Source organism: Megalops cyprinoides, chromosome 9, assembly GCF_013368585.1.
Source record: "Megalops cyprinoides isolate fMegCyp1 chromosome 9, fMegCyp1.pri, whole genome shotgun sequence".
Lineage (NCBI taxonomy): Eukaryota > Metazoa > Chordata > Actinopteri > Elopiformes > Megalopidae > Megalops > Megalops cyprinoides.
The window spans coordinates 32,249,293-32,268,282 of NC_050591.1; the positions used below are offsets into that span (position 1 = coordinate 32,249,293).

Here is an 18,990-nt window from a genome sequence, read left to right on the forward strand (position 1 = left end):
AAAAAAAAAAAGAAAAAAAAAAAACATTCAAATCCCATATGTTATGTCAGGGATGTGAATAATGGTTAGAAACTTATCTGGTTAACCCCTTTCCAAGGTTACAAATCACCTAGACAACCTTTAACAGTAGCAGTTTAGCTCACTGCTTAAAGCATAATTCAACTGACACATCATTCACACCGTCTTGTTTTGTGAATATAGTGACAGTTTTCTTTGCTGACAGCGAGAAAATGAGAATACTGTGGCATTGTGAGCTCACCAGCAGAAGGAAAATGAGGGAGAAATTTTTGCTTTATCTCTCTGGAGTGTCTTCTTTTCTCTTTTGTTAACATTCCTATGTAACACTGATGCACCAGGCACATTACCAGCGTAGACAGGAGCTGCCCTGGCAGGATTGCGCTAACCACTCCCCGGTTAAGCTGAAAGATAATGATAGTCGAAAACAATTCCAGACAGCACTTGTCCCTTGAAGTGCCACATTGCAGTTCGAATCCATTGGCCTGGTTGTCCCTGGGAGCTGGAGGTACTGTCAAAGAGTTTGATCCATTAAATATGACCCTCTAAAGTTTTACCGAAAAAGTGAGGGAGGAAAAAGAAAAACCTGCCTTTTTCACTTTTTGTTTTGAATTGTCTTTTTTGTTCCATTGCATCTATTTAGTAATCTATTTATCCTTTTTTAGCATTGCGCAGTTCTGTAGTCATCATTTGTGTCCCTCCGCACGGAGACTGGTTTCTCCTCCCGCTCTCAGACGTACCACTCCCTGCGCGAGATCACGGACCCGTCCAGGTGGGACACGTAGTCGCTGTCGGTGCCGTTGTCATAGCAGTCCTCCGGCAGGTAGGGGGAGCCGTTGTTGACGGCGGGGGTGTGCACGGGAGCAGACGGCCCCCTCTGGTGCATGCCGTGGGGGCTGGGACTGTGGCGGTCGGGGAAGAAGCCGTCCTCCCTGGGGACCCGGCGGGTGCTGTTGGCTGCCGTGTCGCCCCACTCCTCCCTGTCCTTGCGGTCGGGCGGGTAGTCGGGGTAGATCCCGTCCCCCGCCGGCTTGGGCTTGAGGTCCTGCTGGCTGCCCTTTCCGTCACCGTATACCTCCTGCAGCTCGTGCGGCTGCAGCACGTCCAGCTGCGACTCCTTCTGCATGTCGGACGGGCCCAGGTACTGCTTGGTGTAGTAGTCACCCCGGAAGGTCCGGCGCTGCCTCATGTAGCACACCCCGCCCAGCACCAGCAGCAGCACCAGAAACAGCACCCCGCCCACGGCCCCGCCCACGATGGTGCCCAGGGTGCCGTCCGGTAGGGAGGCCAGCGTCGGTGAGCTGAACTGGGCGCGCCTCTTATTGGGCAGGGTGCTGGAGGAGGAGTCTGCGGAGGCAGGCGCGGGGGTGGTGGGGAGGGGGGCAGTGGTGGAGGGAGGATCTAATGGGAGGGAGGGGTGGTACAGGACGGGATGGGAAGGGGGGGGGGGGGGGGCGAGGGGGTGGAGAGAGAGAGAGGGAGGGTGGGAAAGAAGGGATGGACAGACAGAGAAAAGCACAGAATGTCAATGCCAACTAGGTCATTAAAAAGGGACTGATATGAATGCACACAGACCAAATGAACACAATACTGGACTTCATTTCCGTCTACAGGGACAACAGTTCCAGGTTTGCTCTCAGATAACTATCTCTGGCAAAAGATGTGAACATGATGGAAAAAATAAATAAATAAAGATAGAACGCTCACAATCTCTCACAAAACACAGCGTTATTCATAATTAAGTAGCCTATGCATCTACAGGGGAAACTGAGAAAAAGAAACCTGCAACTGTTGTTAAAATTACAAATGGGGAAGCATTTCTGCTTCTTCTTTGTCTCTGAGAGGCAAAGAGAGGGAGTGGAGAAACTGTGATAGATATCTAGACACAATTAGAGACATTGATTTCTATCAGAGCGCAAAGAGGAGGAGACAGGACTTTCTTGGGACACAAACACAAGCTAGTTGTTAGGAGTATGAACTAAGGAGAAAAAGGACAGTTCCTACAAGGGGGAGGAACTACACTGGAAAAGGAGGAGCAATGGCTGAAAAGGAGGTGGGGTTTCTCAGGAAAAGGGAGTGGCTTCTTGTCTGCCCCAAGACATATTCTCTTCAGAATTCCACATGAACACCAGGTAAGTATTTATCCACTTCCTGGGTGAGGTCTTTGATTTTTCTTAACCCTTTAAAGATCACTGACACCTTTTCCATTTTACATCAACAATGTCGAAGGGTATTTTTATTTGTGGTTGTCACCTTGAAAATCATTGTATGAACGCACTATGAGAGACACTGGAACTGGAGTCAAATACCTCGTATGTGTAAAAGCATACTTGACCAATAAAGTCTGATATCTGATACTGAGTATGCCAGTTTCAAGGAGATGGCTTAATCCGTTGTAAAAGATTAAAGAACAGCAGAACTGGGACACAGAAGAAGGCACCACAGATTCACGATTACTGATCAGCACAGTGTGTGTGTATGTATGTGTATATGCACAGGTGTATGTGCATGTGCGTGCACACATGTGCCTCGGCTCCCTGTCCTGCTGAGGACTCTGGGAAGTCACGCGAGAAGGTGAAGTGCGGGGGGATCGATAGAGCAGGCTGCTGCTTCAGCCTCCCGCTGAGCCGCAGACCTCCTCCTGACCCCTGCGGCCAGCCTACCTTCCACCTTCCCCGCCTGCTTCCAGATGCCAGGGAACAAAATCAGACCTCTCCGAGAAAAAACACACCCTGCGACCACGGGACAGCAACATCCAAGCAAGGCGTGGCCCACATTTGCACTCATTTACATTCCATTACTGCCATTTACCAGACACTTATCCAGAGCGGCTTCCATACGTAACAACTTTTGCAGATTATCCATTTATACAGCTGGATATTTACCGAGGGAATTTTGGGGTAAGGACACAATGGCAGTGCCCCAGCAGGGAGTCGAACCGGCAACCTTTTGGGTTACGAGACCTACACATTACCACTCCGCCACACTGCTGCCATTTGTCAGTTATCAACTGCTATCAGGCAGTCACTTCTAATGCATACAAGCATGTTTCTCTGCAGGTCTGCAGTCGACCGAGACAGCGAATACTGCAATTTAAAATGCACGGCCCCACTAAATAATGAAGGCAAAGGAGCGGGATGTGGGGGGAGAGGCAGCTCAAGGTCACCAGGACGGCAGTGTTGGGAAGCCGCACTCTCCCCCGGGGGGGGGCAAGACCTGCCCGCACCTGCACCCCTGTCCCAAAAGGGCCACGGAGACACCTGGGGGGGGGGGGGCTGCGCAGCAACAGGGAGCACCGAGCGACAGTTAGCGGAGAGACCCCCACGGAGAGACCCCCGCGGGGAACGCAGCGTGTGACACCGCGCGACCGAAGCCCACAGCTGGCGCACAAAAGGCTGGCTAATTGCTTGCCGGGAGAACTACCAGGGCAGAGTGTGTCGGGCAGAGTGTGTCGGGCAGAGTGTGTCGGGCAGAGTGTGTCGGCTGCTCACCGGGAGCGCTACCAGGGCAGAGTGTGTCAGCTGCTCGCCGGGAGCGCTACCAGGGCAGAGTGTGTCAGCTGCTCGCCGGGAGCGCTACCAGGGCAGAGTGTGTCAGCTGCTCGCCGGGAGCGCTACCAGGGCAGAGTGTGTCAGCTGCTCACCGGGAGCGCTACCAGGGCAGAGTGTGTCAGCTGCTCGCCGGGAGCGCTACCAGGGCAGAGTGTGTCAGCTGCTCACCGGGAGCGCTACCAGGGCAGAGTGTGTCAGCTGCTCGCCGGGAGCGCTACCAGGGCAGAGTGTGTCAGCTGCTCGCCGGGAGCGCTACCAGGGCAGAGTGTGTCGGGCAGAGTGTGTCAGCTGCGTCTTTGCTGAACACGCGACTCCAGCCTCACCCGCGCACAGATGGAGAGTGACAGCCTGGTCTGGGAGGCTTCCAGCTTTTTTATTTTTTTTTTTTTGCTGAGAAACAAGGAGGACAAAAAAAAAAAAGGAGCCACAGAACACTTCCAAAAATTGCCGTCAGTGTGTTTGGATACGGATCAAATGGAAGAAACGAAAATATATAGAGTCGAAAGGATCGCGTTTCCCCTTTTTCCATGCCTTCAGAGCGACGCTGTGGCCAAATGAATAAAGAGGAGAATTAAGGAGCTTATGTGAAATTGCTGTGCGTTCCCCCAAAGCAGCGTCTGCAGCAGGCCCCACACTGCGAGAGACCTGCCAGATCTTTAGGTTTGGCCACGGCTCCGGGGCGTCGTGTTGGTTTACCCTGTGCAGAGTCGCTCTCACCACCGTACGCTACTCCAGCAGAGAGACAGCCGGGGAGACGTACAGAGACGGCTAACACGCAGAAAGCTGGAGCTCGGGTGACGCTTTCTTAACATAAACCGTTCCCAGAACAAAGCAAGATGTGCTCATCCACATCAAAGCCTGGCAAAGTGACCTTAAAACCCCAAAACACACAAGAGCTATCAGAACACTAAAGCTGTGCCTAAATGACTACATGTTATTGTGCAAATCAGCAAAATAAACACATTCTTGTTCATCCTGGACTCGATCCCATGACTGACTACCCATAGGCAGGCCGAGCCTAAACCATGAAAGCAAATTTAATTTACAGAAAAACCAGAGAAACACACAGAAACAAATGTATAAAGTATGGCAAGTGTATAACGCCAGATAGACAGACAAACTGTTGAGAACACTACACAGTACCCAGACAGACTGAAAAGACAGGCGCAAACGAATTCTCACTTTGAAACACATGCACACATGTATGCGTGCTTGCACCCACATATGTACATACAAAACATACATTTCATGACATTATTGGCAATTAGCAGACACTCTTATCCAGAGTGATTTAGATCAATTACATTTTCTTTTTTACAATGTTATCCATTTATACAGCTGGATACTTACTGAGGCAATTCTGGTTTAAGTCCCTTACCCAGAGGAATTGGACTGGTAGCCTATTGGTCAGGAGTCCTGCTTCTTAACCACTACGCTACACTGCCGCCCCATAAACACTCGTGCATGCACACACATACAGGGGCACCCATCGAGTCGATGATCACAGCTCAATTTGACTGGCAGGGAAAAAAGGTAGAACAAATACAAGTGAACATGCTGGTGAATGTTTCACGAGCCGGGGGCCGTAATCTCCCCCCGTCAAGGTTGTGTGCTCTTGACTGACGGTCCTCGACAGACAACGCAACGTTAAACAGAGCGCGCTTTCATGGCCAGTCCTCTTACAGCAGGGCACAGAGAACTGGCAGCCGGTGGACGTCTGGGGACAACTGCCCCGGCTCCGAGCTCAGTTCAGCACGTACTCCACTGACAGGAAGGGACAACCATTGTTGACAAGTAAAGTCATTTAAAAACATCAGGCCTGGTTCCTAAAATGAGGTCAGCTTTCTATGCTTCGGTATAAATAATTGCCAAAGGAAGCTTAAAAATTAAAAACAAGACTCAAGCCCACGTTAACATGCAGTCTGGTAGACTTGTGAACGAATGTGGGTAATTATTAGTGGTGTGCAGTTCACGAACGAGTCGCTCTTTTTGAATGACTCTTTTTAGCGAGTTGTTCGTACCAGTTCACCAGCACAACTGAGTCGTTCCATTTTTCTAATTCAGCTGCTCCCAGTCAACTGCATGCAATCTGTCGGAAACCTTGGAAGCCGGTCACCTCTTAAGAAAATAGACTAATTACCTAAATTTACCCCAGTGAAGTAATTATTTTTAGTTTTTGTAATGCAAGCTAAAGGATCTGAATTTAGTTAAACCGCTTTAGTGTCTTGACCATCAGCCTTCTGCAGCTCTGTAGCCAGGAAGCTCGAGTTCGAAAACTCGAGTTCGAAAGCACGAGTTCGAACTTGGACAGCTCGAGTTCGAAAACCTGAGTTTGATGGTTCATGCAGTACACGAGTCTACCCGAACTTGTGGCTCAGCTTACGTGGGAACATTAGCAAAGAAGAAATAAATAGCTTTATTGAAAGTATACAAAGTTTGAGTAGTTATTTTTTTAACATTAGATTTGTATGCCTTTTGCATTCAGCGAGTGCCGTAAGCTGAAGAAACTAGTGAGGAAACGTACCAGAAGTGCAACAGGAGTCAAAACTCAAAACCGCGGTTCAGCTTCTCAAACTGTTCGAAAGAATCGGTTCACTAAAATGAAGCGAACTGCCCACCACCACTCTCCATTCAGCGGGGGAAACTGACTACAGCTGTCACACGAATTAAAAATCCCACTCGATTATAGGAGTTCCTCTCCACACGGTATCGCAGTGAGCGTGGAAACAGAGACTCCAGCACCTGTGGTCAGCAGCGCAAACCCAGCAGATAAATAAGTAAACACATCCACGCCAGTCACAGCTGCAGTCCCGAGCACGGGGCTGGGGGTGGGGTGGGGTGAGTCACGCTTTAAACGAGGGGGCGATTCTGTGCTGCGCTTTGCTCCGAGCCAGACCAACATCTGACGTCACCACGAGAGCAGGGGAGGTAGAGCGTTGAGGTGATCATCAAAGCGCTCCGCTGTACTCCCCCAGCCCGACACCACTGCCGCGGGCAAAAAGACGGGAGAAACAGAGGGGGGGAAGACAGACAGAGAAAGACATGGAGGGAGAGAGAGAGAGAGAGAGAGAGAGAGAGAGAGAGGGAGAGAGAGGGAGAGAGAGGGAGAGAAAGAAAGATGAAGAGAGAAAGAGGAGAGGCACAGTGGGAAAGGCCGGGGGGGGGGGGGTCTCTCCTCACCTTGGATGCGAATGTGCATCTCCCTGCTCCGCATGCCCAGGTCGTTGCGAGCCTCGCACCTGTATACGCCCGAGTCGTTAAGCTCCAGCGGGCGAGTGAAGACCAGGCTGTTATTCACCATCTCCACGCCCTCCGGCAGTGGCCCTTCCAACCTGCGGGGTCGGAATAAAATCGTCACTCTTCTCTTCTCTTCCCCACTCTTCATTACTTTTATGGTCATAATTCTTATGTTTGTGACACTCATCAACCTTTCCTTTTCCCTCTGAATAAGCTGCTTCTCCACTACTTTAAGAAAGCACTAACTACTCTTTCACATTTAGTGCGGGGTTACTTGGAAGGAGATGCAGCACAGTAGTCTCATATATTATATACACAGACACACACAATAATACTGTCTGATTTTAACCCAGGTTTTTGGGATTGGCATACAGGGTGAGAGGTAAAATGGTAGAAGAGGAACACTCAATTCTGAGAGGTTCTATGTCACACTGTCCAGCTCAATGTGTGGGGTGTAGCACGGGTTCGGGCTCAGTGTGTGGGGTGTAAGCACAGATTTGGGCTCAGTGTGTGGGGTGTAGCAGGGGTTCAGGCTCAGTATGTGGGGTATTCAGTGTGTGGGGTGTAGCAGGGGTGCGGGGTGTAGCAGGGGTGAGGGTTCAGTGTGTGGGGTGTAAGCACAGATTTGGGCTCAGTGTGTGGGGTGTAGCAGGGGTGAGGGTTCAGTATGTGGGGTGTAAGCACAGATTTGGGCTCAGTGTGTGGGGTGTAAGCACAGGCCCTGCGGGACCCACCTGCTCCAGCTGAAGTAGTGGGCCGGAGGGTTGGCGTTGGCTCTGCACTGCAGCCTGGCGTTCTCCCGCCCCACGAACCAGTTCCCGTCGTAACCCGACACCGCGATGTCCGGGGCGTCTGCAACAGACGGAGCACCTCCTGTTCAAACTCGCGAGCCTATCCAAAACCACCCAAACACCCCCCACCGCGTCCCAGCTGAGCTCAGCATTATCACCAAACACTGAAGATCCCCTGCACTTAAACCACCCGTTACAGACAAACCAAATCATGATGCCGTTTCCTGAGCAACGCCGCGAGAAGCGGTTCAGACACCCTGACTGGCTCTGATCTCGGCCTGAATCCCAGGCTTGATGAATCGGGTGACGTTGTCTCCTCACAGCGCCTCGAGCTGTTCCTCATTTCGCACATCTGCTGTGCTCTGCCTCACCAGCGGAGTCCTCTAATGGGAAACAGCGCGCAAAAGCACAGCACCTTCAGGGCCCGACTGAGGGGTTCCCAGGGCCCGGGTGAAAAATTAGGGTTTGGGGAGGTAACAAAGGAAACCGTAATGAAACCCAACAAAAGAGGGACAAAATTAGGACAGGGGCCTGGGCTTCAGGGGGAGAGATACACACGGACCGCCATGGAGGTTAGAGCCTCAGGGCTGTGATGTCACCCTCCACCCCTCCGAGGGTAATGAGGAGCTTTAAAGCGACAGGCTTTAAAGCGGCGGTTGACCTCAAACCCCCGGAGTGGCAACATCCAGGGTGCGGATCGGTTTTGAGACGTTCCGCAAGCAGGAACGACGGCAGCGTCACGGGTGAGGGGGAGGGAACTGTGTTCTTCTGCACGTTTTCAAACCTGTCGACCGTGTGGCTGGAGCTGGTGCGCTTTAACGAGCTGGGAAGCCTCCCTCTCTCTCTGTTTCTCTCTCTCCGTCTCCCTCTCTCTTTCTCTCTCTCCGTCTCCCTCTCACTTTCTCGCTCTCTCTCCCGCTTCCTCCTCTTTCTCCTTCTGCATCCTGTTCTTCCCACTGAGGCAGCTGCAACTCGATCATTATTTTTATAAAACGCCTTCATTAACCGGCACTATAACACTGCAAACGGAGACCGTCGCAGGGAAACACGCATTAATGACCATAACATTAAAATGACCGTTTAATGGGCCTTTTATGAGAGAGAGGGGAAGTGGGGACGTGGTCAGAGAGCGAGAGAGGGTGGGAGAGAGAGGGAGAGAGAGAGAGTGGGAGAGAGAGGGAGGGAGGGAGAGAGAGAGAAGGGGAGGGAGGTGATCTTGTTTTCGCATACTCTGCAGAGATAAAATAGGCATCTTTATGTAGCGTGCTCTCTGACAGAGGACTTAAAGGGCTGTCTCTAATTACCACGGCCCGCTGTCTGGACAGCGGCGTACTGAGGCGAAGCTGCAGAAGAGAACAGGCGTCCTCCACAACACGTGATGATTGGCCCGCTGCCAGCAGACCAGTCCTTTCTCATTTGTTACTTTTGGGCATTTAAGGTAATTTTACCACAGTGATGTAGCTGGTGTAAGCGATTCTTAATGGCCGACTCCCACACCCTCATCAGGAATGATAAATTCTGCAAATTTCTGAAAATAATTTTCATGCAATACTGAGATCCCTACCTGAGCGGGGGAATTAGGCCTGCCTTGAACCGGCTTCTTCCTGCACTGATATTTTGAAAGCAATTCCATTTACAAATGGGGAAATATCACTGAAAATGCTGCTATAGTGGTTAAATATTATATTGTAAGTGTTGCTTTCACAGAGGTTAAATATAGTATTGTAACTGCTGTTATAGTATTTAAATATTGTAACTGAATGTTTAATATCCCTGATGAGCAAAGTCCCATTCACAGATCACAGGATTTTGAGGAGACAGGGTATCCTATCCCACCCCCTGCCCCACCCGTGCCCTGCCCCATACCCCACTCCTTACCACACCCCTGCCCACCCCATGCCACACCCCTCCCCGCAATCCCCCGCCCCCTGCCCCGCCCACACACTCACACTGCACGTTGAGCACGTAGGGGATCCGGAACTCCGTCTGCAGGGCGGGGTGGCGCACCACGCAGGTGAGGGTGTGCCCCTGGGAGTGGCGGTTGGGCGCCCAGGTGTAGCGCACCTGCGTGGTGGTGGTGCCGTTGGGCTCGTCCTGCTCGCGCACCTCGGAGCGGCCAAACAGCTGCGACTCCCAGGACACATCGGCCGGGGGCCGGCCCCGCTCTGCCGTGCAGGTCGCCACCACCGTCTCGTTCCCGCCGTCCAGCAGGGGGGCGGAGCCTGCCGACACGTACACCTTGGGCTCCACTGAGAGAGGGAAACAGGGAGGTAGAGGGGAGAGAGAGAGAGAGAGAGAAAGAGAGAGAGAGAGAGAGAGAGAGAGGGAGAAAGAGAGAGAGGGAGAAAGAGGGAGGGAGAAGGGAGAGGAGAGAGGGAGAGAGCCAGAGTGAGACAGAGGGAGTGAGAGAAAGGGAGAGAGGAGCAGGAGAAGAGGAAAGAGGGAGTAAGAGAGGAGAAAAATGATCCCGGAAAAGAAGGGAGTGTGGAAAAATTGTGAACAGAAGAGTTACACAAGGGGAAAGACAGGGGGGAAAAAGAAAGAGAGGTGTAGAGAAATAAGGAAGAGGTGAGAGAAGGAGAGGAAGAGAAGAGCGAGGGGGAGAAAGTTGGGAGAGAGGTGAAGTCAGAGAGAGGTGGGGTCCAGCCAGGTATTGGGGAAGACATGAAGAGGTGAGGGAAAGGAAGAGAAAGAGGGGGAAGAAAAGAAGAGAGATCAGTTACATTGATCCTGTGTAAAACTCTGGAGGGATAAATAATACAGAGCGCAGAGGCAGAAGGATGGAGGTACAGACAGCAGAGTGGGTGCTGGTGAAAGCTTTACATTCAGAAGGTGCTCTGCCCCATCGACCTCGCCGGCCACACCGCGCTCGGCTGACAGAGTCAGAGTGGATCAATACGCTACTTTACATCGATTCCTATGAAGAATTGATGAGGCCAGCGACGGGCCTCTGCAGGAGTGCTGTGGGACTGACGCCCTCGTCCTCTGGGCTGTGAGTGTGTGTGTGTGTGTGTGTGTGTGTGTGTGTGTGTGTGTGTGTGTGTGTGTGTGTGTGTGTGTGGGTGTGTGTGTGTGTGAGTGAGGGAGACACACCCCTGTCCTTGGGGCTGAGTGTGTGTGTGTGTGTGTGTGTGTGTGTGTGTATGTGTGTGTGTGTGTGTGAGGGAGAGACATCCTTGTCCTCTGGGCTACGAGTGTCTGTGTGTGTGAGTGAGAGACGCCTCTGTCCTTGGGGCTGTGAGTGTGTGTGTGTGTGAGTGAGAGACACCCCTGTCCTCCGGGCTACGAGTGTCTGTGTGTGTGAGTGAGAGACGCCTCTGTCCTTGGAGCTGTGAGTGTGTGCGTGCGTGTGTGTATGTGTGTGAGAGAGCCACCTCCACGTGAACGGCTTCGTCGTTGCCCTCTCTCACACGGCTCCTTCACCGCAGAACAGGAAGCATGAGGTGTGGCAGGAAACGGAGCTCTGTGTTTAAACTCGCAGCCTCGAGCGTCAGACCGGGCGAGAGACACGACTGCATCACCTCTCCACCGAACAGTGCCAGCCAAGACAATCAAAGCGGCTCTTAACACCAGGAAAGGAGGTGTGGAGCTGTGTTCCCCCGAAATGACGCACTGGGGCAGCGGAGCCGAAAACGGAACAAATAAAAAAAGGCGTTCCCTCTTGCACTGCTATGGAGCGTAACCAAGCGATAATTGTACCATACGAGATCTGTCTTACTTTTAGTATATTCCAGTTAAACAGATTTCCCAAAGCGTAAATTATCACTTCCCTCTCTGACTTAATGACCAGAGTCACATTATATATGCAGCCACTCTTTAGGTTATGTGTCTGTGTGAGACTCTGTGGTGACGGAGACACACGCACTCATACTCATGTGTTTTTACCTACCCCGTTCTTCTAGGGAAATTAGTAAGGAAATGATAAGTAAATTTAGGAAGTTCCTTTCAGGACTGGTGGAGCTGTGCACGCAAACCTTCTGAACTAACAGCCCAAATCCTACATAAGAATGACTACAGACAGAACTGTCAACGAAACTGAACCGTCATTTCTAGATTCTGCTTTACTGCAGAATGCCGTCTTACTTTGGAAGCACTCTGGGATATACAATAATTCCTCTTGCCATTACAATGAGAATTTTTCGAAGAATTTGGGAATTCTATGCTCACACCACTGGTAACGCTTCAACGAAGACCCCAGCAAGCTTCAGTTCAAACTCAAGCTGCCAAAGTTTGTGTGGTAGTGTTGAGTGATCTGTGTAGTGTTCTGCAGAGGATCATTCAGTTGCTGCATGTCATTTAGCCTTACATTACATTATTGGCATTTAGCAGACGCTCTCATCCAGAGCAAATTACATAGGTTACAACTTTATCTGTTTATACAGCCGAATTATCGCTGAAGTAATTGTGGGTTAAGTACCTTGCCCAAGGGTACAGCAGCAGTGGTCCAGCAGGGAATCAAACCAGAAACCTTTTGGTTAGTTGCTCCTTACAGCTGTTTTACACTATGAACACTGCCATAGTCCTGCAGTGTTCAGGTAATTCAGCAGGTTGAGCTGCTTTTTGGTGTCCAGTGCAGCATATAGTATTCAGTTGCTCTGTAACATTCATGCTGTTGTACAGTGGTTGAGCTGGTCTTTGGTATTCGGGGCTGCAGTGTTAAGTTGCTGCCTTGTGTTCTGAGCATCAGTATTGAGTTTTTGAGTAGCATTGGGTTCTGTGGTGTTTGGCTCCTGTTACAGACAGTTCTTGTGTTGATGCAGCTCAGGTTACTGGGCAGGTTGGTCTGTGACATAGATTTTGTGAAAAGAGTCTTGTGGATGGGGACTTTCCTTGGTAATGTAACTCCTCTTCCTGCTTCCTGCTGTCAGAAATGGGACCGAGGCGAGGTCTTTCAGCCGTACTGCACCGCCGTTAAAACACAGCTGCTCATTAATAATTACAAAGTGCCCTGAGACTCAGAGCCCAACTCCAAACTGACCACAACGCTTCCGTGCGGCAGCTCTCCATTCTGTGATTTATCCTCGGAAAATCTCCCAACTCCCCAACTTTTCCCCTTACTCTTTCACATCACTCCTCCCTTTCTCCCTCTCTGTCTCTCTCTACATTTCCCCCCTCTCCCTCCTTCTGTCCCTCCCTTTCCCCTTCTCCCCGTCTCTCTTCCTTTTTCTCCCTCTCTATCCCCCTTTCTCACTCACTCTCAATCTCTCTCTCTCTCCCTTTCTCCCTTTCTCCCTCTCTGTCTCTCCTTCCCTCTCCCTCTCTTTACCTCTCTCTCCCTCTCTCCTTTTCCCCCACCCGGCCTCCCTCCTGGGCAGAAATAGCCGTGGTACTTCCTGCCAGCAAGTCACAGGGGCACAGCATGTGGGTCACACACATCCACCTAATCCACCCCCGCCAGCCCGTCACCAAACCCCCTCAGACGCCCCCCCCCCCTTTCTGGGAACCTTGCCGTCCTTGGAATGACAAATCTAAATAACCTTTCACCCCCCCCGTCCCTAAAATAGACGGGTGGCACACCTCGTCTGCCGCACCCCTGCACTACGCAGCTCCTGCAAGCATACTGTCTGCTCCAATTATAGCTACCCCTCCACCCTCCCTCGTCATCGCTCCCAGAATGCACTGGGATGTCCAGGGGGATTCGCCCCCCCCCCCTCACCCACCCCAGCCCTGCCCAAACGTGCCAATTTGGAGGCGCTGTCAGGTGGGAGAGCAGCGCCGATCCGTCTTGCTCGGCGGACCGGATAACGATTTCCCGTCAGGAAGGGGGGAGGGGGGGAGCTGTGCCCTGCTCGCGCTCAGCTCTGGTGTCGGAAGCATCGCCTGGGGACCCCCTGGGGCCACGTGGTGGGGTGCTGGGCCAGCAGCTGCACCATCCTTAAAAAAGACCTGCAGAGTTCAAATGCTAAACCGCACAGTCCAAACGCTAAACCGCACAGTCCAAACGCTAAACCGCAACTGCAAAAGTCTAAAATACTTCACATCTGTCCCTCCAAGTTAACTACTGACCCCCTATCCTACTCCCCTCATCATTAATGATGAATGAGATTGGGGTTGGCCAGGATTTACTCACAAGTCAAATTTTTTTTTTTAATCCACGCAGGTGCATACGTAGAGCTGGGTGTTTAAATAGCATATTAAAATCAGATGACACACGCAGCCCATCGTTATACACACTCTACGCACTGACCTTTGCACAAGGGCCACTCGCTGCGCTTGTTTGTACAGATCTCCTCCAATCTTAATTGATCTCTGTACTCTATAGGCTGCAAGACGCTGCATAAACTTCATCCAGCATTCTCTTAAAACAAAGGCGCGCCCTAAACCGGTTGTGTGTAATCGCTCACCACGTAACCATTTGTCCAGAAAAGCTGCTCGCTGGGTTTCGCTGGGTTCAGAGGACGACAGGCTGCAGCGCTGTGTGGAACCCGGCCAGCAAATATTTTGACTCGCTGGATTCCCCCTCGGAGTAAGCGTGAAACCCGAAGCAAGAACGACGCTCCGCTCTCCGAGGCGTCTGGCCGAATCAAAGGGAGAGCTTTGGAGCGAATCGTCCACCAGCGTGCTGGATACAGCTGATAACATTTACAGGATTTATAACTACCATAAAAGGGGGGGCTGAGTTATGCTGTGTGTGACTTTGGCCACAGAAGGGGGGGGGGGCAGGCATGAATGACTTAGTGTGATCCGCAGCTGCAATAACTCAGAAATGAAGGGTGACAGTGTGTGTAACATTGACATTTTCTGCATTAACGCCTGCACTGTAAAGCACTGTGAAAGCCTGTTTAAGAGCGCTGTGCTGGGGCTTTCTGCTGTAAGTGTATTACTTCCTCTCCACGCAATTCTCCGTAAAAGGCCCTTCTAAGCCGTAGTCTCTGGTTATTTCACTTGCCAAAGAGTGTGTGTGTGTGTGTGTGTGTGTGTGTGTGTGTGTGTGTGTGCGTGGATGTGCCCTTGTGTGGGAGTGTGTGTATGTCAGTCCTTGTGCCTGTGTGTGTGTGTGTGTGTGTGTGTGTGTGTGTGCGCATGTGTGTGCATACACATGTGCATGTGTGTTGATGTGCCCTTGAGTGTGTGTGTAGACAGATTCTTCTCACAGGAGCTCTCAACGCCTCATGAGAAAAAAAAAAAAAAAAAAATCCACCCAAAAAAGGGGAAAAACCAAAGAACACACACAGCTCTCACTCTGACACTGAGTGCCTCTGACACCAGAGAAAGATGTGGTTTAGCTGCCTGGCAATCTCCCTGTCCAACCGTTTGGGGAACCACTCACTGCCTCTAATGTAGCCCTCGCTCGTTTAGGGGTGTGTCTGTGTCTGTGTGTGTGTGTTTATGTGCATCTGTGGGCACCTGAGAATGAGGACGCCATTAAGAGAATGCGTGTGCATGTGTGTGTTTACGAGGCAGTTAATCTATAACGGCCTTTAACTCTCTCATGAATGAATGAGCCACAGCTCATGAATATTTATTGTCCTGTTCAATCGGCCCTCCACTCAACTGAGAGGACAGGGGAAAAAAATGCTAAAAGACTGTACTGGTGAGACTAATTTACCTAATCTCTATGAGAAGTATTCAGGCAATACTACAGCTACCAACACTGTCCTTATTTGGTCTGTGCTTCTTAGCGCACAGCATTTTACCTGATATAACCTTATCGTTCATCAGAGAAAGGAAGGAGGAGAGGTCTAAATGAAGGCATGCATGTAAATGAAGACAGCTACATCCTCTCAGCCCCTCCAGTGCAGTGGAGTGCTGAGATCTGAAAGTGAATGGCTTCACTTTAGGCTGTAATTAACAGGGCTGGAGAGAGGTGATGGAGAGACACCCTTCAGGGACCCATCTATCCCATCTGCCCCGGCGCCTCGGACGGCCTGCAATTCAGGGTAGCCGTGTACCTGGCACAAGCTAAATTAGCAAGCCCGTGTCTGTGTGGGAGGGTTTTAAGGGTATGCTGTATGCAGTGTACGCATACATGAATATGTATGCAACCTCTACACGGACGTGCACTTAAGATGTCACACACATTCACTCACACACACAAACAAGTGCACATAAATTCAATGTGCAATACATGCATGACAACGCACACGTGTGTGTGCGTGCATTACAGTACATTACATTGTTGCCATTTAGCAGATGCTCTTATCCAGAGTGACTTATATATGGGTTACAATTGTATCTATTTATACAGCTGGATATTTACTGAGGCAATTCTGAAATAAGTACCTTGTCCAAGGGTATAGCAGCAGTATCCCGGTGGGGAATCTAAGCAGCAACCTTCTGGTTATGAGCCTTGTAGCTTACCACTATGCTATACTGCCACCCACCCACACAGACAGACAGACAGACAGACACACGCTTGAAAAGGGCCACGTACCCATGACGCTGACGACAGTGGAGGCCTGGGTGTTGCCCAGCGGGAAGGTGGCCACCTTGCAGGTGTAGACGCCGATGTCGGCGAAGCCCACGTCCTCCAGCACGATGGTGGCGTCCCGGGCAGAAGGCGCCAGGAAGGACAGCCGCCGCTCGTAGTCCGGGGAGATGGAGATGCCGAACTGGGGGTTGAAGACGGCCAGGGTGACGGTGCCCGAGGGCAGCCGGCGCTCCCAGGACGTCTGGGTCAGGCTAAGGTTGGTGCCCACCTCCACCCTGCAGCCCAACGTGATGTTCTTCCCCAGAACCGCGCTCACCTTCTCCGGGACCAGCACCTGGTTACTGCCCACGCCTGCGAGGGGAGAGAGGGGGGAGACACGGTCAGAGCGCTCGCCAGCGCTCCCGAGTGCCGTAGCACACAATAAGCTCCTGATGGTAAAAACCTTTCTGACACCTCAGACCCAGGAAGCTTCACCTGACTGGATGATGGTTGTGCTGACCGTAAAGGATACTGCTGGAACAGACAGCCCACACCTGAATCAGTACCAGGACCACCGCTGCCATGGACAACACAACAGTCTTCATTCTCAATCTTTGCTACAAGAAAGCAAATAGTCCTTTGATCGTATGTAACAGAAATGGCACCTGTGTGAGTGGCTGGCCTCCTCTATATGCAGCTCCGCTGAGGCTGACAGCAGACACCTCAGCCGTGCCTGCATGTACCAAGGGTGTATTACAATGCCACATGTTTGCTGTTTCTAACTTAAAAGACTTGTACACATCGCATACTGTAGCTGTTGTTACCCTCTTTTTGAATATGATGATAGAGAGAGGTATAGGGTTAGGGTTGGGGTTACCGAGGGTGCATTACAATGCTGCTGTTTCTAACTGGAACGGCCTGTACACATTGCATATCACAATGCACAAAACTGTATGGAGATAAGAAGGATTCACACTGTAGCTCTTGTTACTGCTAGAGAAGGAAGGAAAGGGAGGAAAGGGGGGGGGGGGTGGTTTTGGGCCGAGGCGATGTCATCAGCCCTGCCCCTCAGGCACGCATACCGTCTCTCCCCCCACCCCGGGACACTCTGGCTGAGCCCACTGCTAATTATCAAATCGCCTTGCGCTCTCAATGAACAACCAAAAAAAAAAAAAAAAAAACCTCCTAACTCAAACTCTGGAACGAGATTAAACATCTCAGGCAATTTTCTGTTTTTCCTTTTTTTTTAAAAAAAATTCCTCTTTGTCATTTTAACGGCCTCTTTAATCTGCGCCCCAGTCCCGGCCACGTTTATTTGAGCATATTGGAGTTATTGTCGGCTCGCCGGAGCGTGTAAACAGGGTTTACACGAAGCCCGGCCGTAGGGATGCCGTAATTGGGTAAAGGTGCGGAGCGCGAACCGGAGAGGGACGATGAGCGAGATGCCGAAACGGGCCGGCCAAACCCCGCTGCCACGGTGCACCCTGCACCGACACCGCAGAGGGAGGGGAGGGCCAATCCTCCAAACTGCTCCCTATGCACCACAATCAGAGTGGGAGTGAGTGTGTGTGTGTGTGCGTGTGTGCGTGTGTGCGTGTGTGCGTGCCACACGGGTGATTCTGTGAATTGTATGCACGTGTATGTGTGCATATGTGCAAGTTTGTGCAAAGGGGAACATGGTGATGTAATTGATGTATAAACAACAAAATTACTTAGATACCAATATCCAAATAAACCGATAAACTGAGACAATATGAGAACGATTCCTCTTTGTTTTCAAAATTACTCACATACTGATATCCAAATAAACCGATAAACCAAGACAACGTGAGAGGGATTCCTCTTTGTTTTCAAAATTACTCACATACTGATATCCAAATAAACCGATAAACCAAGACAACGTGAGAGGGATTCCTCTTTGTTTTCAGCTGACAGAACTTGGAGAGACAAACAGCAAGGAGCGCTTACGTTTCACATTTCCTACACGTTCCCGGCTTTAACCGGACCCATTCAGATACGTCAATCACAGGAACAGCATCCGGATATTGCCTACCACTGTGTATCAATACAGGAAGTAGCCATTATGAAACGCAACCCCAAAAGCCTGTTCAGGATGCTCGGCCAATGGCGAGAGGAGGATGCAAGAGAGAGCGAGTAGTAAGGCGATATGGCAGCCCATTAGAAATATTAGCTGGCGTCATTCGACGTGGCAGGGAGAGAGGGGGAAACAGAAATAATGTTAATAAATTCGATGGCGGGTGCTACCTGATACTCCTGCCGCGTCTCCGAGGGTCCTGCAGGTAGTTACGGTAACAGAATCTGCCGATGCGGAGAAGCGTGGCTCGTTTGTCGATACAACCCCCCCCGGTTCCTGTTTTCTGTCAGCCCTCCCCTGCCTCTCTATCCATCTCTCTGCCTCTCCGCCGCATAAAACGCTGAACCCTCCACCCCTGACAGCGTCGGCTACACACCCCATGCACACTGCATTTTAAAGGCTGCTCAGATGCGCGCTTCCCTGTCCAACAGAAGTAAACCCTCCCCCATTCTTGACACCTCTTTGTAGACTGACAAAGACTTTAATCACTGCAACATGTAGACATACAGTTTTTTTTGTTATTGCCCATGAAATAAAGTCTTTCATATAATTTCAATATATATTTTTACATCATGGGGTCGGCAGAGTAGCACAGTGGTAAAGAGCAGGGCCTGTAACCGAAAGGTTGCTGGTTCGGCTCCCTGCTGGGGCACTGCTGCTGTACCCTTGGCCATGGCACTTAACCCACAATTGCCTCAGTAAATACCCGGCTGTATAAATGGATAACATGTAACAACTGTAACCTATGTCAGTTGCTCTGGATAAGAACATCTGCAAAATGACAATAACGTAATATTTTTATATCATGAGTACCTGGGAATTTGACATGTATGTCTTTTTTTTTTTTTAGAAAAGGCTTCTGGAGGGATACAGGAGAAAAGGCGTATTCACCTATTGGCAAATTACCTTCATTTGATTAGCAGCCGATTTGTCACTTTAAACTCACTCATT

The 18,990-nt window shown here is 50.7% G+C and overlaps 1 protein-coding gene across 1 annotated transcript in view; it reads right to left on the minus strand.

The window, feature by feature from the left end:
* Positions 1–302: 302 nt before the first annotated feature.
* The window catches only part of nectin3a (nectin cell adhesion molecule 3a), a 57,413-nt gene continuing 38,725 nt past the window's right edge, over positions 303–18,990 (minus strand). The window contains exons 2-6 of the mRNA XM_036536867.1: positions 15,969–16,316; positions 9,544–9,843; positions 7,538–7,655; positions 6,747–6,898; positions 303–1,416 (exon numbers count right to left, since the gene is read on the minus strand). Coding sequence (XP_036392760.1) covers positions 746–1,416; positions 6,747–6,898; positions 7,538–7,655; positions 9,544–9,843; positions 15,969–16,316 — 1,589 coding nt within the window. The 3' untranslated portion in view covers positions 303–745. The remainder of the gene's footprint in view (positions 1,417–6,746; positions 6,899–7,537; positions 7,656–9,543; positions 9,844–15,968; positions 16,317–18,990) is intronic.